General features: G+C 38.6%; 1 protein-coding gene across 7 annotated transcripts in view; it reads left to right on the forward strand.

Annotated features, from left to right (window-relative positions):
- The window catches only part of UTP18 (UTP18 small subunit processome component), a 39,724-nt gene extending 18,584 nt beyond the window's left edge, over positions 1–21,140 (forward strand). Inside the window, exons 8-15 of one of the 7 annotated variants that reach the window (XR_004478595.2) lie at positions 930–1,030; positions 1,320–1,410; positions 4,116–4,239; positions 13,024–13,198; positions 18,277–18,419; positions 19,747–19,785; positions 20,609–20,655; positions 20,985–21,140. Coding sequence is in view for 6 of the 7 variants with exons in the window: in XM_033410951.2 (XP_033266842.1) it covers positions 930–1,030; positions 1,320–1,410; positions 4,116–4,239; positions 13,024–13,198; positions 18,277–18,419; positions 19,747–19,771 (659 nt within the window). In the remaining variant the exon portion in view is untranslated. Of the gene's footprint in view, positions 1–929; positions 1,031–1,319; positions 1,411–4,115; positions 4,240–13,023; positions 13,199–18,276; positions 18,420–19,746 lie in introns of all 7 variants that reach the window. The other 6 variants (XM_033410951.2, XM_004282546.3, XM_033410952.2 and 3 more) reach the window with 6 other exon arrangements.
- The last annotated feature ends 5,845 nt before the right edge of the window (positions 21,141–26,985 follow it).

Consider the following 26,985-nt stretch of genomic DNA (forward strand, 5'->3'; position numbering starts at 1 on the left):
GGGATTGCATTGAATCTGTAGTTTGCTTTGGGTAGTAGAGTCATTTTCACAATGTTGATTCTCCCAATCCAAGAACATGGTATATCTCTCCATCTATTTGTATCATCTTTAATTTCTTTCATCAGTGTCTTATAATTTTCTGCATACAGGTCTTTTGTCTCCTTAGGTATATTCCTAGATATTTTATTCTTTTTGTGGCAATGGTTAATGTGAGTGTTTTCTTAATTTCACTTCCAGATTTTTCATCATTAGTGTATAGGAATGCCAGAGATTTTTGTGCATTAATTTTGTATCCTGCTGCTTTACCAAATTCATTGATTAGCTCTAGTAGTTTTCTGGTAGCATCTTTAGGATTCTCTATGTATAGTATCGTGTCATCTGCAAAAAAGTAAAGTGACAACTTTACTTCTTCTTATCAATTCTTGAATACACTACTGACACATGGTTTTGTTTTGTTTTTTCTTTTTGATCCACAAAGTTAAGAATTAGACTCCCATTCATCATGGGATGTTTAGTAGCTGGCTAGCAACTAGTTTCTGCATGTTACTGTGTTTTAGCTGTTTCTGTGGCAGTGTGTTTTCGTTCTGGTGATGAACGTTTTGACAAAGAAGTATAATTTATCCTTTTAGTTACTTACAGGTATTACTGTTTACATTTGGAAAATTAGTCGATAAGTTTACTGGTTGGAGAGCTGGCTCTCAGGCCTGTAATTAGAATGGTGAATGTTAACCAAGACAAAGAACAGAAGTTTGCTAAGCATTTTGTAGTGACCTTGTATTTCGGTCATACTCAATGATGCATGGGGTCAGACTTACTCAGAGTCTGAGCCCATGTTTTATTTAAGGCACTTAAAAAGTAAGGAACTCTCAATTGTCATGGAAAGCTTTACTGTAAACCATTAATCCTTATTGATTCATCTCTTTTCTTAGGTTTGAAGGAGAAGATAGTGAGGAGCTTCGAAGTCTCCCCAGATGGGTCCTTTTTGCTTATAAATGGTGTTGCTGGATATTTTCACTTGCTGTCAATGAAGGTGAACCATTATTACCTGTTGCTTGTTCTTCTAGGATAAGACATTAGTGTAGGGATGGTCTTGAACCATAACTCATGGTGTCCTTAAATCTGCATCTCAAGTAGAGGAACATATTGAGACTTCGGGAGAAGTTGTGGGCAGTTCGGGAAGAATTTTTTTTTTGAGGGTAGGGAAAAACAAAGTTGAGTAGGTGCTCAAAATAGAGAACTAGATTGCTTTTATTCTGCACGTTGTGATTCTTCTCTGCAGCGCCTAACAATTTGATAAATAATATTTATTGTTCTTCCAGACTAAAGAGCTACTTGGTAGTATGAAAATTAATGGAAGGATTGCAGCATCCACATTCTCTTCAGACAGTAAGAAAGTATATGCATCTTCAGGTAAGTTAAGTTAATGATAAGATGATCCGAAGCTTCTTTGAAGCTTTGGGTGTGTTTAAATACCAACTTTAACCAAAACTGTGTTTGATTTTAGACTTTTTTGTGTTAGTAAGAAAATCATTTTTATTTTTACAATTCATTTTTCATTGCTGTTTGCCTTCTCATTTACTAACTAGTAATGGTGAAGGGTTAACCACTTAACATGCACTGTTTGGGGAAAAGATGGGAAGAAAATGCATTTTATTTAATTAATTAGTTAATTTTTGACTATGTTGGGTCTTCGTTGCCGCGCGGGCTTTCTCTAGTTGTGGCGAGCGGGGGCTGCTCTTCGTTGTGGTGCGTGGGCTTCTCACTGCAGTGGCTTCTCTTGTTGCAGAGCACGGGCTCTAGGTGTGTGGGCTTCAGTAGTTGTGGCATGCGAACTCAGTAGTTGTGGCTCGCGGGCTCTAGAGCACAGGCTCAGTAGTTTTTGGTGCACGGGCTTAGTTGCTCCGTGGCATGTGGGATCCTCCCGGACCAGGGATCAAACCCGTGTCTCCTGCGTTGGCAGGCAGATTCTTAACCACTGCACCATCAGGGAAGTCCCCAGAAAATGCATTTTAAAAGATGATTTATTCTGAGACTTTCTTACTTTCTTTTTGAAAGTTACTTAGAATCATCACTTCTATTAGCCTCTTTTGACTTGGATAATGTTTGGAATTTTATTCATTATTGACTGAAAACAGTTCTGATCTCATTCTGACATTTCTTTAGTACTACCAACCAACCCTTTATCATTCCTGACAGTCTCTAATCTTGTGCTTTTCTGCTGGCCTTTCTGACTGTCCTGTGACTCTTACACCTTTTCCTAAAGGATCTTGGGGACCATCACAAGCTCAGCGTAGCTCATGCTGTTTGGTAGTGGGAGGAATTAGAGTGGTTCTGCCAGTGAGTATTATTCTTCAATCTATTCATAACTTTTTTTAAAAAAAGGATTAAGTTTAGCATTAACTTTAATTTTTGTTTTGGTTTTGGCCCAGAATCAAACTTTCACAAGGTTGAGTTACTTACATTTGTATGTTTTTAATCCAATAATATAAGAATGTCAGCAGCATATATAGTCTCTATTAATTAATATGCTAGGTTTTATGAGGGGTAAGGAATAAACATTGGTTCAGAGAAATAATGCTCCTAATGAAATGGCCCTTGGATCCTGGGAGAGTCAGAGTTGGGGAGAAGAGTTGAAGGGTCAGCACAGATACTGAGATTTGGTTATATGAATTGGATATAGATGTTAAATATTTACAAATTAGGTTAGTACCATGGAGGTCTAATTTACCATAAGAAAGGTCCTAAAATCAGAGAAGGAGTAATGAAAAGTTGAGCCTTGGTAAGTTAGGGGTTACCTATATTTTGATTGGTGTTCTCCCCCCTCCCCTTCCTCCTTTCCTTCTTCTGTAAGGAGTGATTGATGTGATTGGTGGCATATTGTTCATATTTATTGTTTTATATATATAAAGAATATTTTGATAGAAGGAGTGTTGAAGAAAGAATTTACCTTTTATCTTTTTAGCTGAACCAGTTTTTTCTTTTTGTTTTCTCTTGGATTAATTATTGCTTCTTAAGTCAACATCAACTTATGACCATCTAATACACTTGCTTTCTAGATGGTCTTCCTGCCCTTGATCCCTTCTGTTCCCATTTTAGTCTGTTGCTAGCTAGGCTGATCTTTAAACCCCTTCCTTTATCGTACCATTACCCTACAGACAGACATAAAGTTTTTAAAATTTGAGCCTATTAAATTTTTTCTAAATACATATTTTACTTCTACCTAACCTAAACCCTTATGCCAGCCTGGGAAATTTTGTTTCTTAATGAAACAGTTGAAACAGTGAGATTCATTGAATTCTCATTGGAAGGATAATAGTATAGAAGGGTGAACGTTAGAGCAATATCCACATAAAAGAAAGATGAAATACATGAGTGAGGAGCCATCTTTGAGATGGGTATAGGGTCATTATACACATCTATAATGGGTGTGAGGAAGGGGGTGATCATCAATATTGAGTGTATAGGAGAGAGAAAAAAGGAGGACTGATTTTGGCAATTAGATGGCCATTTCTATCATGAAAATATTTGTGTTCTCATCAGATTTAATATCCTTTATCTTTCACACATTCTCCCTTCTCTAAACTATTTGTGCTTACTACAGTAAATTATCCATACCTCCTTAATTAAATTATAAATTCCTTTTGGTCTGGAGCAGTTCGTTCTTCATTTCCTCCTCTGTCGTCAACTTCATCCTCAGTTTGGTATCTAGATCACCTAGCCTTACATGTTTGGTACTCTGATACCTCTTGATAGATGTTGGAAAACCTTTGCTGGTGGGTTTTTTGTTTTTTCAAATTTTGCGCCAATAATTTATCTGAGTGAAATGTAGAAACTTCTTCTGAAAGTTCAACTCAAGCCAAGAGTTTGTGATTTTCACTCTAAACCTAAAGATATTGTTTATTAATGACTAATGAGGATGTAGTTTTCTATATATGAAAATGTATACAAGAAACATTTTTAGGCCAGTTTTCTAGACCTAGGACAATTATAGTATATAGTAGGTCTTTATTTGTAGTATCTTGTACTATTAAAGAGGGACTAAGAATAGTCAGTTCACTTGCCTTTCAAGTTTAAAACAAAATTAACCAAACCCAATTTTTGGCTGTTTCATTCAGGGGATGGAGACGTTTATGTTTGGGATGTGAACTCTAGGAAGTGCCTTAACAGATTTGTTGATGAAGGCAGTTTATATGGATTAAGCATTGCCACGTCTAGGAATGGACAGTATGTGGCTTGTGGGTAAGTAAACTGAGGTTCTGGTAACCTTTAATCACCTTTTGCTAATGAGAAAATATTAGAGAACTGAGGGGCTTCCCTGGCGGCGCAGTGGTTAAGAATCCGCCTGCCAATGCAGGGGATATGGGTTCAAGCCCTGGTCCGGGAAGATCCACATGCCGTGGAGCAACTAAGCCCGTGCACCACAACTACTGAGCCTGCACTCTAGAGTCCACGAGCCACGACTACTAAAGCGCCTAGAACCCCCTGCTCCTCAACAAGAGAAGTCACCGCGAGGAGAAGCCCGCGCACCACAACGAAGAGTAGCCCCTGCTTGCTGCAACCAGAGAAAGACCGTGTGCAGCAACGAAGACCCAACGCAGCCAAAAATAAAATAAATAAACTTATAAAAAGAAAGAAAAAAAAAAAAGAATTGAGTATACTGAATGGTGCCTAGTAGTTCTGTTTATAAACTAGTAATATGAAATTAATAAACCCAGGTCTTACATTTTATTGTCTTAATAATATTTGTTAATATTTGTGTTTAATAATACTAATGGCAGTTTTTCAGCTCTTTAGCAATGAAAATACTGGACTACCTTATGTTATGGTATGTTTTCTTATGTTTGAAATATTTGTTTAAGTCTTAAAGATACTTAAAGCATTTTTGCCTTTAGCTAGCTAGGTGGTATAAACCAAAAACATGTTTTTTGGGAACACTGTTGTTAGTATTTTAGAGACTTTGAAAATATTATCTAGAACATGTTATTGTGTCATTGCTGAAAAAAATGGTTATTACACTGGGGAAAAGATGGCTTTATTGTCCTACTTGATTTTAAAGATGCAGGGTGGGAGGAGGGGGTATTGGATACTTACCTGTAATTCTAAACGATTTTACCTACCAAATCACTAATCAGCACCTGTAATTTTAGAACTTCCAGAAGTCAATCTTCATGACTTTCTTAGACTAAACACAATTGATCCATAAAGAGATTTCAAATTCTCCCTTGGTGGGAGGTCCAGTGGGTCTTGCCGTTATAGCATACTCACCACTTTTTCTTCATTTCACTCCTTCGAAGGTTAAAATTGGGGAAACTGCTTATAAATATCCCTACCACCATTTGGAAATTGGTCAGCAGCTACCTTGGGGCCTGGGAAGAAAGGAAAGTGGAACCAGGCTGTGGAGCTTGGAGGCCAGGCTAACATCACGTGGGTCTGCCATAGGCAGTAGGGCAGCCTGAGCCCAGCGTTGCTAGAGCACTGTGCACTATGGCAGCAGTTCATGATTAGCAGGTCTTCTGAGACTAAAGCTCCTTTAGAATGAAGACTGGTATTTAAATTAATTATAAATAATTTTAAGCAGACCTGCTTTTGCCTTTATGTGGGAAAGAATAACTGCACAAACATAACCTTCACTCAAATCTGTGAAGTTAATCTTTTTCTAGTCCTTGCCTCTCTTTTTTGTATCACTTTTTATTAATCGCCTTTGAAGGGCCCAAAGAGGAAAGAATCTAGTATTAGTTGTTTAAACTCATTGGATTTTAATTGCCTTTCAGTGTAATTGAATTCTGATGTGCTTGGTCAAAGACCATTATTAGGTTTTTATTGTTAAACCTGGAAAGAAAGGCCTTAACCCTTGTTAGAGGAATTTCCCATGTTATCAGACAGACGGGGAAGAGTTGGTGGTGGAATCAGGGCAGAGGTAGGAGAAACTGAACTCACTTGACTGGTTGGCTGGCTGCTCCTTCCCTTCCTCGCACCTCCCTCTCTTACCCCTCTCCATGTACTGGTGTGAAATTTCTCTATCCTGGACTTTGCTGCTGGGAATTAACTCCTCCCTTGATCTCAAAATTCGTCTGATAGTGTCTATTAACTCTTCTCAGTGTCCTGGCATAAAGTGGTTGCTTTTGATTTACAGCTTTGCTCTGATAGGGAAATAGGGAAACTAAGAATGTTGTAAATAGAGAGGTCTGTTAGTTTGCAGTATCTTTTTTTATGGCTTTGGTTAATATAAGGATTGCTGCATATTTTTAGAAAGTTTTCACATTAATTTGTACATCAGTGTTAGGACATACTTGGGAAATCATTAGGGGCTAACCCTTCCTTACAGGTCGGGGGCGCTGATGCCCTGAAGCGTTCTGTAAGACACAACTGAAATCATTGATAAGGAGGGGTCTTGAAGCCTGCAGTCTTACTTTTCCAGGTGCAGTGCCCTTCTCGCTCTACTGGGTAGAATCTTAGTTAAGTTGTACCTTTGCTGCATCTTCTGTATATGCAGTAGTGTGTTTTGTGACTTCCTATCTAGTCTAGAAGTCAGTCAGTTAAAAAAAAAAAGAAAGAAAAAGAAAAATTTGAATGCTGGCTATGTATTACAAAGCACTGTATATTGAAGAATGGGAAGTTGAGACCTGGCATATTCTCTCCTTTGCATGTGACAGCTCTTTGAATACATAGACTTCAGAAGATAGCTCACTAAATTCAGGTGGCCCCGTAAGGTGACTTGGAGATTCCCGTATCTTGTTGCTGTTGCTTTATTTTCTCTGCTTTACAGTGAAGAAGTTAGGAGCATCTTGTGCTGCAGTCCTGGAACGTCACTGGCTTGGGCTCCTGCCTTGACTGGGGGTGTGCAACCGATAAACCACTTCGGGCTCTTTGTATTTTGAGAACTGTTGGTCAAAGCCATAAAAATACCTGTTTTTATATTTTCTCATCAAAGTTCTATCAGGTGGTTAGATACTTGTTGACTTTAGTCTTCATTACCTTCTTAAAAATACACAAATTAAGATTGTCTTTTTACTAGTTTCCATCTAATAGTCTTAAACTGTGCTCTGAATAATAATTATAATAAAAAGATTTATAATATTAATAGCAAAATTTTTCAGCACTTAGTATCTGCCAAGCACTGTTTTTCATATATAGCTGTATATGTGTATTTTGTGTGTGTGTGTGTGTATATATGTAAGCTACATATGTATGTGTGTATATAAATATATATATAGATATCTTCTCATATATAATCTAACTTAATTCTCATTTCCTACTCCATGATATTGGTACTATGATCCCTGCTTTACAGGTGGGGAAGCTGAGGCACTGTGAGTTAAGTAACTTGGTTAGGGTCAGACAGTAAGTGGAAGACCCAAGATTACAAATAGTCTGGCTCCAGAGCTGGAGCTTTTAACCTTTAAAATTTTTGTTTGTTTTCTTTTTAAAAATTTTATTGAAGTACAGTTGATCTACAATGGTGTGTTAATTTCTGCTGTAAAGTGACTCAGTTATACATATGTATTCTTTTTCATATTCTTTTCCATTATCGTTTATCCCAGGATATTTACTATAGCTCCCTTTGCTATGCAGTAGGACCTTGTTGTTTATCCATCCTATATCTAATAGTTTGCCTCTGCTAATCCCACACTCCCGCCCCTCCCCACCACCCCCAACCACAGGTCTGTTCTCTATGTCTGTGAGTCTGTTTCTGTTTTGTAGATATGTTCATTTGTGTCGTATTTTAGATTCCACATATATAAGTGATATAATACGGTATTTGTCTTTCTCTTTCTGACTTACTTTACTTCATATGATAATCTCTGGGTCCATCCATGTTGCTGCAAATGGCATTATTTTATTCTTTTTTATGGCTGAGTATATTCATTGAATATAAATATATACCACATCCGTATCCATTCATCTGTCGGCAGACATTTAGGTTGCTTCTGTGTCTTGGTTATTGTACGTAGAGCTGCTCATAGCATAGGGGTGCATGTATCTTTTTGAATTATAGTTTTGTCTGGGCTGTTTTATTGAAGTATAGTTGATGTGCAATATTATGTAAGTTACAGATGTACAGTACAGTGATTCACAGTTTTAAAGTTTATACTCCATTTATAGTTATTAGAATATCGGCTATATTTCCTGTGTTGTACAATATATTCTTGTAGCTTATTTTATACATAATAGTTTGTACCTCTTAGACCCCTACCCCCATATTGCCCCTACTCGCTTCCCTCACCCCACTGGTAACCACTAGTTTGTTCTCTATATCTGTGTCTGCTGCTTTTCTGTCACACTTATGAGTTTGTTGTATTTCTTAGATCCCACATATAAGTGTCACACAGTGTTTGTCTCTGCCTGACTTATTTCACTTAGCTTAATGCCCTCCAAGTCCATCCATGTTGCTGCAAATGGCAACATTTCATTGTTTTTTATGGTTGAGTTCTACCGCCTTTTTAAAGGTACATCTCTGTGTGTTGATGTGTTTAAATATAAAATGGTACAATCACTAGGAGTTTTGCAAATTAAGGAGTCTTACAAGAAGTAAAGAACATTTAGTCCAGTGTGTCTCTAGAATGAATCCTTTTGTGCCATGTATGTAATCCCTTTGGAACATCAGCTTCAAACATTCTGTGCTTCAGCTTTTATTAGCTTTATCTTTTATCTTTTAAAATGTCTAAATATACCTTAGATTGCTATTTTTCCTACTTAAATCTGTGTTTTAAACCCTTAGCTTAAAACTTTGCTTCAGGATTTTTGTGATTTCAGTAATCTACCTGGATTGGGAGAATGTGGAAACTAGTCTTTTGTAACTTAAAGCTAACAAAAAGTTTCTCTTTCTAAGATACTTTCAGTATTAGTTTATTCTGATGATGATTGTCCCTTTTCTGTTATCTTTCCATTTGTTTGTATATCTGTTTTTAATTTCTTGCTGGTGTCTTAGTCTAATTCTGCACGTCCATCACAGTAACTTCTAGCCACATGTGCTATTTAATTTTAAATTAATTAAAATTAAAAAAAATCTAGTTCCTTGATGACACTGGCCACATTTTATGTATTCAGTAGCCACATGTGTCTAGTGGCTATCATATTGAGCAGCACAGCTATAGAGTACTTCCATAATCCCAGAAAGGTATACTGAGTAGTGCCAGTCTATTCCAGTCATTTTATTGATAAGGAAACTGAGGTCTATTAGTTAGGTAATTCAAGTGTTGTTACTCATCAGACTAGTTATTGGCAGAGCTGGATCTGGAACTCATGTTGTCTAGTTTCCAGTTCTGTGTTCTTTCCGCACTGCCACCCCCAAGTATTTTTGATTTTATTTTAAAAGAATACTGAATAATTCAGGGCTATAGAAAAGTATGAAATTTGTTATGATTTAGGGCCTGGAATTAGTAGTTCTTTAATTTTAGTGCTCTCATTGAACATATAAAATGGGTTTCATTTTGCTTCATCTAGAGATTGTTCAGGACATGTATGCTTTATAACGCAAGGAAAACCTGTTTTATTCAAGGATATGTTTTTGCTTCAGTTTCCTCATTCATAAAAACATTTATTGAGCATTGAGCTGGAGATTGTGAGATAGAACTATGCATCATCACCTTCTCATAGTTTTTGATCTTATGTGAGGACATGCATACATGTATCTCTATTTACAAAATGAGACGTCTTAAGGGCTGCAGTTGAGATACAGTGTTTTAATTTTAAGAATGTTAGGAATGGTGAAGGCTGTTATTGTTGAATGTCTGGGAAAGGGTTTGGGGGATATTGGCACTTGAGCTGGCCGTTTTGAGGGCCAGGTGGGGTTCAGAGAAAGGCATTGCAGATAGTGGAAAGGATGAGAAAATTCAGGTTTGTGTTCTGAGAGAAGTCTGGATGGGATGACTCTTAAGGGGGGTTAGGCTACAAAGGTGAGCAGTCAGGGGATAACTTGTAGAAAGGTCTTTTATGCTGTGTCGAAGAATATGGACATTAAGTGGAAAGAGAAACCGTTAAGAGTTTTTAAGCAGAGGAGAATCCTGATGATACTTGAATTTTAGAGTTTGAAGTAGATAATTTGCATGACAGCCTTCAGAAGGGGAATAGAGGTGCAGGTAGATGAGCCTTGAGGTCATTGCAATAATCCAGGCATTAAGTAGTAAAGGTGGGAATGGGAATAGGGAGATAGGTAAACAATGCTTGTAACATATGTCATAACTGCTTAGAAAATTGGGATGGGAGAGAAGCAGTGACATTATCAGGCTCCAGGCCAAGGCAGCCAGAAGAGTGGAGTTGTCCATAGAATGAGGGTGGAGGAGGGAGGCGTGCCAGAGATAGGCGTGTCACGGGGCTGTTCCACAAGCAGTTAGAAGTGAGTGGAATTAAAGACACTGATGGTCCATGGGGGTAAATGAGATGAGAGAGACACTAGAGGTAGGTTGATGTGGTTAATTGCCATCATTCCTGTTGGGGAAGATTTTTGTGTACCAGGATACGTCATGGTTGCTGATCTGCTAATGGATTGGCTTCTTGATTCAAGAACCTGCTTCTGGTCCAATCAGCTGTGGTTGAGGGTGGAAAGATAACAGTCATGTCTGTTTCTTTAGTTTGGATTTCAGGGATGAGCTCCTTTCTCCCTTTGGTCCTGTTCTTCCACTTACGATACCTGGTTTTAGTTGTTGTTGTTCTTTGTTTGTTTTTTTAACCTAATATTTCCCTTCTCCCTCACGTCTTACCTACCTCTTCCACAGAGCTTCACTGGAGCAACTTCACCTCATATTGAGTTTTCCCTTCTTTGAGGTTCTAGATCACGTAAAGAGCTTAGCTTATGTTCTCCTGTATTTCTGGGTATTTCTTGCAGGTGTATTTTTTCTGGGGTTAAATTCCTTCTGATATTCTGTGTTCCTGTGACAGTTTGCATATTGCTGGTTATATAGATATCATTCAATAAATAACCACTCTCAGTAGCATATTAGAATCAGTTATCAATATATTTTAGCACAAATACCACTGTAAGTTTCCATATATCAAAATGATTAACTTGTACCATTTTTGTTCCACACATCTAAGCAACATAGGCTATATTTAAGCGTACTCTGATGTTCACGAGGATAAGATTTGATCTAAAATTGATATTTAGAAGAGACTATATGGATTATAACTTTTCATCTTTAATTAAGATGGATTTAGGCATAAATTAGTTTTCAGCAAGAAAAGAGATTTAGTATAAAATAAGTACAGTGAATAGATATTTTGATCCAAGTCAAATATATAAATAAGGAAAATATAAATTTTGTCTTAGGTTGTTGTAACAAAGTACCATAGACTGGTAGCTTATAATCAACAGAAGCTTATTTCTCACATTTCTGGAGACTGGAAGTCTGAAATCAGGTTGCCAGCATGCTTGGGTTCTTGGTTAGGGCCTTCTTCCCAGGTTGCAATAGGCTGGCTTCTTGCTGTGACCCCACAGGGTGAAAAGAGAATGAGAGAGCCTCTGGGGTCACTTTTATAAAGTCCCTGGCCTTCCCTGGTGGCGCAGTGGTTGAGAGTCCGCCTGCCGATGCAGGGGACACGGGTTCGTGCCCTGGTACGGGAAGATCCCACATGCCGCGGAGCAGCTGGGCCCGTGAGCCATGGCCGCTGAGCCTGTGCTTCTGGAGCCTGTGCTCCACAATGGGAGAGGCCACAACAGTGAGAGGCCCGCGTACCGCAAAAAAAAAAAAAAAAAAAAAAAATCGTATAAAGTCCCCAATCCCATTCATGACCTAATTACCGCCCAAAGGCTCACCTCCTAATACCATTACATTTCGGATTAAGATTTTGACATAAGAATTTCAGTGGGACACAGACGTTCAGTCCATAACAAAATTATATAAACCCAGGATATATATTGTTTCTCCTGAGTGGTTTATATGGACTATATAGTTAGCTGTCCTTAAATTAAGGCGTTCTTAATGTATATGAAATACATATCAGAAACTGTATATGTAAGCAGTTTGAAGACTTTAAAGCACTAAATCTAACATACTATTTGTGTGTTGGCTATAATTTCAAGCTATGGAATCTTGTATGTGAACTGAATTTGTCTTGTGCCTGGTTCACTGTAGGCAGTAAGTTTAAGTGAGAATGAGTATAGGAATGAGAGAACACTTAGTGGAATACATGTGTGTCGCCCTTGTTAGTTTGAGGCTTAATTTCTTGCATCTTTCAGGTTGATGTTGCATTTGCTAATTAAGTTTGAATTAAGTATCTATGAATTACAAGTACCTTATTCTTATTCCTTATAAATGATGCCCATAACATTAGTTTGTCTGAACACTGAGGGCAAAAAAGTTTACTGAAAGTTCTTGTCTGTGGATGATTCTGTTAAAGCCATTAAGATCTACTTTTTATGAATATTGGGTATAATTCATTGCTGGTAAATGTTTCAGTAAACTTGGAGTGGATGATCATTTCCATAACTCTTGACTGTAGATATTCCTGGTAGAGCAAAAAATTAATATGCTTGCTGTTACAGCTGTTGTTCAGCACTGTTTTGGAAGTTCTCATAAATAGAATAGAATAAAAAAGGAAAGGAGGAGACCTATTTAGATAGGGGAAGGACAGCTCTCATTCGCATATTAGGGTGTTAGGTTGGCCATAAATACCATGAGAGTGGCAGTCTTACTCTCTTTTGTTCACCTTTGCATCCCAGGCGATTAAATAGTGCCTGGCATAGAGTTGAAATTCAGTAAATAGTTATTGAAGGAATGAATAATGAAGATTTTACGCTTTGTAGGATTTTCTAGCTAGGCTAGTAACTAAAAAGCTGCCAGAGTTAACAAGAGTTCAGTAAGACTACAGTAGAACTGATAGACTGTGTCTAGCTTTTGCCTTGGGATGAACTCTCCAGCCCATGGTCCCTGTGTAACACAATACGATTCCTGTAAATATCAGTTTGGGGGGTTAAATCTTTATTCACTTAGGTTGTGAAAACTCTTTTGCTTGTTTTTTTTTTTTTTTTTTTTTTTTAACCTTTTGCTTGTTTTTAATCTGTTGTATTCCTTTTTCTCTTTGCAGTTCTAATTGTGGAGTGGTAAACATATACAATCAAGATTCTTGTCTCCAGGAAGCAAACCCAAAGCCAATAAAAGCTATAATGAACTTGGTTACAGGTGTTACTTCTCTGACCTTCAATCCTACTACAGAAATCTTGGCAATTGCTTCAGAAAAAATGAAAGAAGCAGTCAGATTGGTAATATTTCTTTACCCTTTCCTTTTAGCATTGATAATTTTAAAACTTAAAGTTGAAAACATGGAAAGATAATAGGAAAGTGTTGGATTATTTTAAAAAGAGTAGCCTCTTTTGATGTAGAAATTCCTTATATTGTAGCTTTTGGGTGTTATTATAGAAATGACTAACAGTAGCCACCAAATTTGTATTATGTCAGTTCTTTTGGGAAAGCTGTGCTGTCCATTCCTAGCATTTCTTAAGTGGTAGTCTTCATTTTCAGAGGTTTCTTTCGGCATATACATGAAGGAATATGTTTAAAGCAAACAGTTCATTCCTCTATAGTTTTTTTTTTTAATTAATTCATTCATTTATTTTTGGCTGCATTGGGTCTTCATTGCTGTGCACGGTCTTTCTCTAGTTGTGGTGCGCAGGCTTCTCATTGAGGTGGCGTCTCGTTGTGGAGCACAGACTCTAGGTGCGCGGGCTTCAGTAGTTATGGTACACAGGCTCAGTAGTTGTGGCTCGTGAGCTCTAGAGCTCAGCCTCAGACGTTGTGGCACACGGGCTTAATTGCCCCACGGCATGTGGGACCTTCCTGGGCCAGGGATTGAACCTGTGTCCCCTGCATTGGCAGGTGGATTCTTAACCACTGTGCCACCGGGGAAATCCCTAGTTTTCTTTCTTCATCTACTTTTTTAAGGCCTGGTGTCATAATGGAGTAGAGGCAATTCTTAATTTTTGAAAACAAATTGAGCTTGAAAATAAATTGTGTACAAAGAGTGCAATTTAAATAGCTGGATAGTTACTTGTGAAGATAGCTCTGTGCCAGGGATCCCCAGGACTTCCCCCAGGTTTGGTGAATAGAATAGTAAATAAAAGGACTCACAGGACTCAGAATATGGTCATACTCATGGCTAAGAATAACTACAGGGAAAGGATACAAAGCAAAATCAGCAAAAGGAAAAGGTGCATGGGGTGAAGCCTGGAAGAAACAGGCACAGACTTCCAAGAGTCCTCTCCTAGTGCAAGTCACATAGGACACATTTAATACAAGTCCTCTCCCAGTGCAAGTCACATGGGACACATTTAATTCCTCCAACAGCAAGTTGTGACAACATGTGTTAAGTGTTTTCTGCCAGAGAAGCTCATTAGAGACTCAGTGCCCAAGGTTTCTATTGGGGGTTGATCATGTAGGTACCCTCTGCCTAGGAGGTACCCAAAGTAAAGGCTCCCAGAAGTAAAGGCAAGTGTTCAGCATAAACCACATGAGACAAATCATTTAGGCATAGTGAGCTGTCCTTATCATTTAGGGAAAGTTTCCCATGTGTGTAGGGACCTGTATGCCAGTCAAGTTCCCAGACACCATCTAAGAGCCACTTGCAAGCGGGCCTTTCTAAGGATAGCAGCCTCAGGCCAGTGTTGACTCTTTTCTGCCCAACCTCAGAGTTCAGCTTAAATGTCACTCCATCTGTGTGAAGTTTCCTACCCTTCAGGCAGAACCAATTTCTTCATTCATTCAACAGTTACTTGCTGTGGGCCAGGTATACAGATGGCATAGAACTTTGAATGGCAGCATTACACTGTGCTATTGTTATGTGTATACCATAAGCACTTTACAGAGATTTTTATCTTGCTTACTCAGCAAATAAACCTTACACACTTCATCAGCTTTGCTTAATAGTGTATAGTTTACAAAGATTTATAAAGAATTGTACAAAAATATTTTGAGCCAAATAACAGTCCTCAGAGGATTGGCTCACCCCAAGTCAGCAGCTAGTAAAGGGCAGTGAACTGTGATGCTAGATTCCATATTCTTTCTAACATTTTAATGGTTTTCTGACTAAACTCCTCAGAGCCCTAGAATGTGTATAGGACTTCAGATGGTAAGTAGGGCAAGTAGGAGGCTAAGCTCCTCCCTGTATTATATAGAGCAGCTTCAGTATTACTTGTGGTATGTATTGGCATTCTGCATAAGATTTTGTTTGAGGGAAGAAAGAGTTCTGCTGGAAAAAGTGTTTGGAAAATATAGCATTGTGTTTTATTGCCTCTTGAATGAATCATTTGATAAATGAGAGGATCCTAATTCAAGTCAGCTTTAAAATCTCCGCTCCTGTAATGGTAGTGGTGGACTAGTACATATTAACCTTTTATCATTTTAATGGTAGTAAGTTGTTTTAGAAAACCATGGGATCAATCTCTGTTGACATAATGTATTCTGCAAGGTGCCTAGTAGTTAGTTCTGACTAGTTTGCTTCAGTGATCATGGCAGCATTTGTGGTTTTTTTTTTTTTTTAATAAATTTATTTATTTATTTTTGGCTGTGTTGGGTCTTCGTATCTGTGCGAGGGCTTTCTCTAGTTGCGGCAAGTGGGGGCCACTCTTCATCGCGGTGCACGGGCCTCTCGCATTACGGAGCACAGGCTCCAGATGCGCAGGCTCAGTAGTTGTGGCTCACGGGCCCAGTTGCTCCGCGGCATGTGGGACCTTCCCAGACCAGGGCTCGAACCCGTGTCCCCTGCACTGGCAGGCAGATTCTCAACCACTGCGCCACCAGGGAAGCCCTGTGGTTTTTTATTGTGGCAAAATCACACAAGGAATTCATTAGTAACAGCCAGCTCCCTTTTTTTTTTTTTTTAACTCCCATTTTTTAAATGGTAGTCAACCATAATATCTAATGGAAAGAAGCCGGGCATAGCTTCAGAATGCCTCAGTGAAACATTGGTAGTGTCATTAAATGCAATCTCTTATAATGATCCAAAGAGTTCTGTTACTCCAGCATAAAGCAGTGAATATGAATCTAAGCCATTGCACCAGTCAGAGACTCAGAAGTTAAATTGTTATTACATCTACAATCTTGGATGTTGTAGAAGTTGTGGAACTCCTTATCCATTAAATTAAGGATGAGAGACCTTTTATTTGTTGAATTTTGGTATCTGGACCCTTAAATGTAATACAGAAATTACGTTGGAGATAAAGGGAACTTTCTGAATTAAAGAAGTTGGGTTTTTTGTTTTGTTTTTTTTTTTTTTTTTGGTGGTACGCGTGCCTCTCACTGTTGTGGCTCTCCTGTTGCGGAGCATAGGCTCCGGACGCGCAGGCCCAGCGGCTGTGGCTCACGGGCCCAGCCACCCCGCGGGATGTGGGATCTTCCCGGACCGGGGCATGAACCCGTGTCCCTTGCATCGGCAGGCGGACTCTCAACCACTGCGCCACCAGGGAAGCCCAGAAGTTGGGTTTTTATGGAACTTTTTCTTATTAGTTCAATTACAGCTTTTAATATGGGGGTCATAAAGAGAGGTTAGAGCACAGCTGAGTTCTAACCAGGTGGGGGTCATTGGTCTGAGGGAAGATGTACTAAAAACACTGGGGAATAGTTACAGTTGAGTCTTTTAGGAGGGCATAAACATGTTTTTTGCCCCTGATATCCAAGTCAGTAGGGGAGATAAAATTTAAAATTAAATTGTCCAGGGCTTCCCTGGTGGCGCCGTGGTTGAGAGTCCACCTGCCGATGCAGGGGACGCAGGTTCGTGCCCCGGTCCGGGAAGATCCCACATGCCGCGGAGCGGCTGGGCCCGTGAGCCACAGCTGCTGAGCCTGCGCGTCCGGAGCCTGTGCTCCGCAACAGGAGAGGCCACAACAGTGAGAGGCCCGCGTACTGCAAAAAAAAAAAAAATTAAATTGCCCATAAGTTGGTATTTATCCTTCATCAGGAAGAACACATCAGCTTGTCGTGTGAAACCATGGCCGCTGTGTACAGTTGTGTAGGTTATTTGTTGCACAAGGCACCACATCTAAAGAGACTCCATTTACATCATAAACTTTGTATTTGTATTTACTGTAGTATTTCTGATAATTTTGGTAACAGAATTGTTCTGTTTATTTAGCTAGAAAAATACACAGCTACCTTCTGGTAAAAATGAACTTTAAAAAATTGCTTTGTGTCTTGTGCCTCAACTTTTGTGAACTTCTTAGCTTTAATGGGTCAAGACCACTTCTAGTGCCTTTGCATTGATGCCAGGCTGTGCAGGCAGAGCCTGCTTCCCAGAGAAGTTGAAAATAATTGAAAATGGCTTGGAGATTCACTGTAAACTTTACTTTCTTGACAAAAAATGGTCAATAGGCATTTATTGGGGGAGTAGGGCCTAGTGACTGACTGAAACCAGTGTAATAGACAGGTGTATCTAACAGTGGGTTTTACCTGGTACTTGTCTATGAAAATCACCTTGATTAGGTGGTTTAAAGTCTCATCTAAAAGTGAAGGATGATAGACTACCATGATTAATAGCTGAATGATAATTCTGTATGTGAGTATTAAGGTGGTGTATTTCTTGGAAGAGCTAGAGAATGTGTGACAATGAGAGTTTGTTAAAATCCTAGTCTGCTTAAGGTAACGGCTTCCATGCTTGGGTTTTATTTATCCACCAATTGGACGAGGACTTGTCTTGCCTAGCTTGGATTTGGGCCTGTTTTCCCCCAAGTAGACTTTCCTGGAGAAAGAGACCTGGCCTTGGGGTGAGCTTTTGGCTCTTCCTCAATCAGAACACAGTTTCACTTGATGAACTGGGTTTTCATGGTTTAGCCTTCCTCAAGGAGAGATTGCAAAAGGCAAAGAATATACCACAAAATTGAGAAATAAAAGTGAAAAAAGGGGAGTTAGATGATATTGGAAGATTTGATATGACTTTGTCTTGGATTCAAACTCTTCATAATGTTTGAAGTATCTGTTCCTTGTGATTAAATTTTAGTATCCTTTACTGTGGTTATTAAGTTAGAGCATTAATGGGCTCTACTGTTGACTTTTCACTTTATTCATTCACTTATTCGTTTGACCCTCCCAGGCACCATGCTAGATGCTGCATTTTAATGGCAGCATCAAGAAAGCACTTTCTTCTCTTCCTTCCCTTCCTTCTTAGTTAATAGCACATTGAGAATCAAATTTTAATTTTGGAACACTTTGCCTTATTAAGAGAACTGTACTTGATGTGTGCTACAATCAAAATGAACTTTTTGTTCCAGCAAAATGACAGAATGAAGACTAAAATTTAAGAAAGATGAGCTCCCAATTGTTGTAGTTTAAAGCTTTTTATTATTTCCTGCAGGTCCACCTTCCTTCCTGTACAGTATTTTCAAACTTCCCAGTTGTTAAAAAGAAGAATATTTCTCTTGTTTATACTATGGATTTTTCTCCCAGAAGTGGTTATTTTGCTTTGGGGAATGAAAAGGGCAAGGCCCTGATGTATAGGTAGGTATTATTTATGTTTAGAAGTCAGAAAGAAGTCTCAGCTTCTTTTGAAAATGTGAAGATAAAGTGGTTACATTCTCAAGTCTATAATTATATATAATTTATTAGATCTGTAGTTTATTAATTATAATTAAGAATTATTAACTGATAAATTATAGAGTGTTTATAGTCGACTCCCATCGTCATATCTAAAAAAAATGTGCATTTTTCTACCATAAGATTTTTCTAGCAGAAAATTTACTTGGGGAATTTTTGGAGGAAAGGGGGAAGCTATATTTTGAAAATGTCAGATTGAGGAAAAGTTGCCCCTTTAATAACACTGCCACTCTCTTGGTGCCTTATGTTTAGATTAGCCTTTGTTGACCTGACAATGCTCTGTTTATTCCACTAGATGGAAGTGATTTTTTTTAAGAGGTATTTCTTTTCTTGCAGCTGTAAGCTGTAAATAAGGATGTTAACTACAAAGATACCAAGTCTGTGCTCTGTCCAGGTTCTTTTCTGTGCTCAACCTACTTGGCTATAAAGCAAGAACAAATAAAATCTAATTACATTGTTGCTAGAAGATACAGGTGACAAGGTAGCTCTGGGGGAGAACCTGTGACTTAAAAATAATAGCCACCTTTCCTTGCTCCCATGTGTTGGCAGTGAATGTTGCATAGAACCCTGTGTTTATGTTTGTATGCTTCAGGGAAGGCCTGCTTTCAAAGAAACTGAAATCTGGGGTGAAGAAGAGGAGGAATACAAATTGGTTTTGAAAAGAGAACAGAGCAAACAATAATATGGCTTATAGTTTTACTTACTTTGAAAGGAAAATGGTTGGGTGGTACCGGGAAAATTGATAATTCCATCATTCTCATTTCACGTCATTTTTGGAGTGGTTCTTTCAGTTTGGATTTTATAAAAGGATGCAGATTCTTACTGAACTTAGGAATTCTCTTCCAAAGCTTTGGTTTATTATAACTGATTTGTTTCTTTTCTTAAGCCCCAAAGCTCATTAGAGTTTTCACCAGAGCATTGGTCTCTAGTGAGACTGTTTCTAGCATGTGGGTTGGACTGACAGCATTTCTGTTGGATGTGGCTGATCAGGTATTTCATAGACCGTGATGTAATGCTTTGGAGCAAGCTGATGGCTTTTATCTAAAATCTGAGGTATCAGCATTAGGATACTGCAGAATGGCAGCTTGAGGAGTAACCTAGCTGCCTAGTGAGAGTGATTGTGATTGCATTTCTGCACCAAAGTCTTCCTAAGTGTCATTCTGCGATCTGATTGACAGTATCCTGGGTAATCACAAAATTGTTTTGATGATTTTGTCTTTTACTTTTTCAGGTTGCATCATTACTCAGACTTTTAAAGAGATTATTTGAAGTAAGAAAATCTTTCACTTTTTTTTTCATCCTACAAAGTTTTAAAGTTACACCTATTGCTGTCAATTGGCAGAGGGACCATATTAACTGATTTTTGTTTCTTTGCCTCTGGGTTGCTCTGTCTTCAGTTAAGGGAGTGGGATGGATATAGATCAGGAAGAGCCTAGTTGGACTTGAACCTTCCTTGGGAATTTTTTATCCCAAATCACAACAGTCTGGCTCTGTTCTTCTGAGGGCAGATCTTTAATATTGTGTCCATAATGGTCATCAAAATTATAATTACTGAATATTTAATCCACAAAGGAGAAGAGACTTAACTGAGAGAGATAAGTATCTCCAGATATAATTATAGCTTCCGTAAGCTCAAGCCCTTTTATTTTGTATGTTTCTTGAGAGATTATAAATGGCTTGCCTTGTAGCTAGTTAATGGTTGGTCATTAGTTTTGCTGCCGTATATAGTAGATATATTTGGCATATGCATGTATGTACACATATACGCCATACATGTATTTCTTTTTCTTCCAGTTTCATTGAGATATAATTGGCATACAGCACTGTATAAGTTTCAGGTGTACAGCATAATGATTTGACTCACATACGTCATGAAATGATTACCACAATAAGTTTAGTGAACATCCGTATAGATAAAAATTAAAGAAATAGAGAAAAACTTTTTTCTGTGTGGTGAGAAGTCCTAGGGTTTACTCTCTTAACCACTTTCCTGTATAACACACTGCAGTGTTCGTTATATTTATCATGTTGTACATCCCATCCTTAGTACTTACTTATCTTATAACTGGACGTTTGTACCTTTTGACTTCCAGGTACAAGATTTGTGCCTTCCTCCAGCTGCTGCTTGGTATTTAAAACAGTAGGACCCGCTTCTCTTCCTATGGCTTGATTTTTCCCCTGAGATATTGTGGTGGTTCTGAGGTGGAGCTGCGACCAGCTGTTCACCACAGTTGACTAATTTGGTCTTCTCTGAGATTCATAAATGTTGAGGAGAGACTCTGCGAGTGCATGTAGACTTAATTAGGGGAATGAATTTTTGAAGGTGGCGGAATTTTGAGCAAAACGTTAGCCAGGAGGGGAAAGCAGTCCAGCTGCCTTGCCTCCCAAAACAGCACTGCCAGTGCATGTTGTTCGTTGGTGACCAGTGACTGTAAATCAAGTATATAATTTCTTCTGTTCTTTCCTCAGATCCAGTTGAGCCACAAGAGAAACCCATCCTGATAAATCTTCTCAGAAACTTTCCAGAATGAGTGATAATATAAGGATAATGATATATTGAGCCAGCTGTGCTTATTTAAGTTACCAGAAATGTTTTAATAAACCCATAGTAACTTTTGTTTGAAACTAAGTGTATGTGGTTCTTCCCTCTCCACCTACACACACGCTAATTTGGGTGCATTTCTTTTAAGACCCAGCATGAGAGATTGGAAACAGCTGTCCGTAGCCAAAAATAATACAGGTAGTTAGTCTCCTGTTTCACAGTTAACCCTGATTAGTATTTCCCCCTTTCCCAGCATAGATCTCTCTGTGTTTCTGGGTATCAGCTAACAGAGGTTCTGATGAGCTGGAGGTCAGTCCACATTTATGAGAACCATGGGATCTAATGGTATAAATTTTGAACCTTCAGGTTTTCCTAGAAAGGTAGTTGTGGAAGCGAAAAGACTTTTCTGGGCTTAGTACTTCAAATGATTGTCACTGTTACTTTGTGGGGAAGGGGGCATCTGAAAACCTGGTATGCTTGTCCTACTAATTACTAGCCACTCCCCTTCCTGGAAATGTACATGACGCCAACTTAAAAGTTTAGTTGAGGTTCCAAGTTTGTCAGTTGATTGCATAATTCTTTAATCATAGTATAACCTTGCTTAAGTCCCTATGTTTCTTAGGAAAAACTGACATTATATTATGTATTTCACCCCACCTCCTCTCTAAAATGTGGAAAAGAAATGGCAGGTTAGGAAAGGAAGTTACTCCAATGACAAAAAATGGTTCTGGCTCTGCCCAGAGAAGTAATAGATCCCACTTAAATGTACAAACAAACAGGCCAGTGCTGGGTATCTTCAGTGTCTTCAGGGTCCTTCCAGGTCTACGGGTGATGACCTCGAGCAGCCCACTGGATTGTGTTAACGTATCCCAGCATCTTTCTAAAAGAACATTTTCTATTAAGATGAGCTATTGCTGTACAATTGTGGAGACCCTATGTGGCCTCCTTTTTCAGCATCTTCTGTCGTAAATAATACTAAGGCTAAAAATTTCAGAGTCCTAGATCCAGTAGGCTTATTAATATTTCTCTTTTGAGTTGCTAGAGGCAGCATTAGATTATGTAATTGAAGCTTTTGTAGCTTTTTGTCATCACCTTATCTTAAGCTTCAGCTCAATCATTGTTTCAGAAATGGACGCTAAGTGTTATATGTGCTTATTTTGCATGTGGTTTTCAGAGTGAAAGACTTATAGGAATTTATCGTTCTAGAAAAAAATAATGGAAGCAGAGTTTAAATTTATTTTATTGTATTTATTTTTGGCTGCATTGGGTCTTCGTTGCTGTGCGCAGGCTTTCTCTAGTTGTGGCAAGCGGGGGCTACTCTTCCTTGCGGTGGCTTGTCTTGTTGCAGAGCACGGGCTTCAGTAGTTGTGGCACGTGGGCTCAGTAGTTGTGGTTTGCGGGCTCTAGAGCGCAGACTCAGTAGTTGTGGCGCACAGGCTTAGTTGCCCCGCAGCATGTGGGATCTTCCCGGACCAGGGCTTGAACCCGTGTCTCCTGCTTTGGCAGGCGGATTCTCAACCACTGCGTCACCAGGGAAGCCCCCAGAGTTTAAATTTTAATTCTACTTTGTTAACATCTCTAGGTCATATTTATACTCTACTAGGGGGAGAATAAAGAATTCCCAGTTCTAATTTTTTTTACTCCCTTGATGGGGATTAGAGGATTTGAGTCAAGCTCAAATCCTTCTTGTAACCAGTGCCAAGCGAACTCTTCAAGGAGGTAAGAGCCACAGTCATGAACTTATTTACCCACTTCTCTATTGGCAGTTGCTAAGGTAGCATGAATGTGGCTTATATGTGTTTTGGGGGGACTGTCAAGCTGTCAGGTGATATTTTGTCATCTAGAGCCACATGGGGTTTATTTGGAGTAATGAATTGACCTTTAGTGTATTCAACTCATCTCTCGCCCAATCCCTGCTAATATTCAGTGAACTGAAGAATTATTAGCCTCTTGAAAAATTTCTCCATTTGTGAGAAGTCTCTTGCTGTACTAGCTGTTAAGTGTGGTGTGTTCCTGGTGAGGGTATGTAACCCTTTCTAAGCCTGTGCAGAATGAAGTGACCAGCTGCAGGGTTTGTGACCAGCATTTTTGCACTTCACCTTGGGGATGGGATGTCAGCAAGCAAATGCCTATGAAATGAAGTGCTTGCTCACACCTGTAATCAGCTCTCAAGCCACTCGGGAGTCCACTTAAATGCATCTCCAGATTCCTCACACAAGAAGCAAAAAGCATTGGCTATTCTGTTACTCTAATCTGGAGGAAATGGAGACTGGGGCAAGAGGTGTGGGGAGAAGGAAGAATGGAGTATAAACAGCATTTTGCAGCCCCTGGCACCATACTTGTGCTCACATCAGCATATACGTATATCTCATGACATTTTCATTGTTCCTCTGTAAGGAAAGTAGTATTTTCTATAAACATGGAAGTAAATTGAGGTTCAGAGAGGTTGAACATTCCAGTCTAAAACCATCACCCTTACGGAGATCAGTGGTCCTCAAAGGGTAGTGTGTCCATACTCTTGATAGTATGAAATACAGCCCATTAAGTTGTGGGTAGGAAATGCTAGAACTTCTATGCCATGCAAAAAGTATCTTTGTTACATAACATATTACTATAGATCATTTAGGTAATTTGTAAACAAATAGGTTTGATTGAATTGAAGGTATATACTCAAGGATTTTCTGTGAAAGGGCCACTGATTTAGATGCCCCACACACTGCCATACCAAACTTGACATATCCAAAACTGAACACACTTCCACACCCTTCCTTTCACTGTTTCGCAGACCTGTTTTTTTATTCCCTATAATGTTAACAGCTGCTGCATTAACTGCGTCACTTAAGCTAGGTACCTAAGACTGACTTTAAACCTGAGGTTTTTCCGCTACTCCATCCCCCCACCACAAAGACTAGTTTCCCTCAAAATGTCTTATTTTTTTTATCCTACTGTCACTTCACCGACTGTCATCAGCTCTCACCTGTTAATACCCTAACTTCACACTTTCAGTTGGATCTCCATATTGCAGCCAGAGATTTTTAAAAAACGTTTATTATGGAAAACTTCAAATGTATACAAAAGAAGAGACATTAGTATAATACACCCTCTTCTATGCATCACCCAGCTTCAACAATGATCAGCTCCTGGGAATTTTTATCTATATCCCCACCCACAAACTGGTTATTTTGAAGCAAAGCCAAGATGTATCATTTCATCTCTAAATATTTAAGTATGTATAGAGATGTGTTTTAAAAATATACATCTCAACATGCTACTCTTGCTTAAAATCCTTCAACAGCTCATCTCTCCCAAACTGTTTAGTTTCCCCATCTATGGAAAGGGCATAAAAGTTGACTTGCTTTGTAGGACTAGTTATTAGATTCAGAACAGCACCTGGTCCAGAACATGTTCTCAGTGAATGTTAGCTGCCATCATTAGAATCATCATGACCACAGTCAAGTTCAAGCTGACATTCAAGCTCCTATGCTCGTAGAAGGACCCTTTATTTCAGCCTCTTTCCATCTCTCTAGCTCTCACCACTCCAGAAATCTTGAGCTACTTGAGATTTCCCTGAATAAACTTAGCTGTTTTTCTCCCACATGCCTTTGTTCTTGCTGATGCTTCCTCCTTGCCTTTACTATTTCTGCCTTTCAAACTCTGCACATCTAACAAGACTGAGATGGACTTCTATTATAGTACCTATACCCTTTGTTGCATTTTTTTTTAATACAGTCTTTCAACAGAAGATTGGAAGTGGCCTTCCAAAAACACACAGTAAAGAGCGAAAATAGTGAATCAGAGCCTGGGAAAATGAATAAGACAAGAAAAATTAGAAGCCAAATATGTAGGCCATGTGTGGTTACTAAAGTTGAACTGTATTTTTTTTTTTCAATTTTTGACCTAAGCAATACTCATATATTTTTGGGGAAAAATATATTTCAAGAAAAAGTGAAAGTCCTCTCTCCCTTCCTATCCAACGGAACCTCTATTAACAGTTTGATGTATATTTTGCTAGTAGTTTTTTTTGGGGGGGTATTGAGTCAATTATATGTTCAGATGCAAGAAAACCTGACAAATAGTGGCTTAAATCATAAGGACATTTAACGTTGATGAAGTCTAGAGGTGGCAGGCTGGCTTCAGAATCCATTCGGTGGCTCAGCAATGCCGTATCTTTGGTCAGTGTGTCTGGGGTTCTCTTTGCCTGTTACTCATGGCTGCAAAATGGCTGCTGTACCTGAAGTCTCACATCCTCACACAACCCAAGAGCATTCCAAGCTGGAAGGAAGGGAACAGGGAGAAAATAGTCTCTTCCCTGGCAGGGCTTTTCTTTTTCTTTTTTCCAGTTTTATTGAGAAGTAATTGACATATGTCACTCTATATGTTTAAAGCATACAGCCATGATGGTTTAACTTACATATATTGTGACATGATCACCACGATACGTTCAGCTAACATTCATCTCATGTAGTACAATAAAAAGAAAAGAAAGAAGAAAAGAATAAAGGAAAAATAATTTTGTGATGAGAACTCTTGGGATTTACTCTTTTTTATAAAACACAACATGATTATATTTTAATATACAACCAAAATACAAATCACCATAGTAAGTTGATGGCAATAAACTATGGTATTTCATTTGCATTGCATGACAAATGGTTACCATCCTCAGTCATAAATGAGTTCTTAGTAACCAGTAACAAAGACATTGAGGTACCAAGGGAAATGAAAAAACAAAATGAAATAACACAAGTGACTAGTAGGGATTAAGCATATATGAAGATGACTGAGCTGAACAATAAGAAGAAAAGCAATTTCTTTGTAATATCATATTACCAAAGATTAAAAATCTAACATTTGTACAGCCTTAGGAAACAGACCCACATAAACACGGGACAAGATTGATGAGGTCCCATCTATATATAGTAGGGGGGAATCTAGTTTGGACTCAAACTATAAATTTTGGATATCCTTAGTCCTAGCATTTCCAATTCATTGGAATTATTTCAACAGATTAGTTGGATAAATTTACAGTTTATATAAAAACCATGTTTGCTGCATAGAAAATTTGTAGCTAGTATATAGATCCCCCCCAAATGACTTGCATATTAATTTGTTTATCAATACACCAAAGGGATTTGCACAAAATTCCATTAATAGTAGATAACATAGATGGAGGTGGCAGAGGGATTTACTCTCAACATCTTCCCTATATGCCACACACAGCAGTGTTCGCTATAGTCATCATGTTGCACATTATGTACAGTACACCCTAGTACTTAAGTGTCTTACAACTGGAAGTTTGTATCTTTTGCCCACCTTCCTCCAATTCCCTCTCTCCCCCCACCCCCACTTCTGGTAACCACAGTCTGATCTCTTTTACTGTGAGTTTGGTTATTATTGTTTTTAGATTCCCTATATAAGTGAGATCATATAATATTTGTCTTCGTCTGACTTATTTGACTTAGCATAATGCCTTCAAGGTCCATTTTATTGCAAGTGGTAGGATTTCCTCATTTTTTTATGGTGGAATAACATTCTCTTGTATGTGTATGTGTGTGTGTGTGTGTGTGTGTGTGTATGTGTGTGTGTGTGTGTGTGTGTGTATGTGTGTGTATAGCACAACTTCTTTATCCATTCACCCAATAGTGGACACGTAGGTTGTTTCCATGTCTTGGCTATTGTAAATAATGCTGCCATAAACACACAAATATCTTTTTGAGTCAGTGTTTTTGTTACCTTTGGATATGTTCCCAGAAGTGATATTGCTGGATCATACATGATAGTTCTATTTTTCATTTTCTGAGGCTCCTCCATACTGTTCTCCATAGAGGCAACACCAATTTACATTCCCAGCAACAGTGTACAAGGGTGGCCTTTTCTCCACATCCTCGCCAAGGGCTTTTCTTTTTGATCAAAGGAGAAAGTCTTTGA

This window comes from Orcinus orca, chromosome 19 (genome assembly GCF_937001465.1).
Source record: "Orcinus orca chromosome 19, mOrcOrc1.1, whole genome shotgun sequence".
Classification (NCBI taxonomy): Eukaryota; Metazoa; Chordata; class Mammalia; order Artiodactyla; family Delphinidae; genus Orcinus; species Orcinus orca.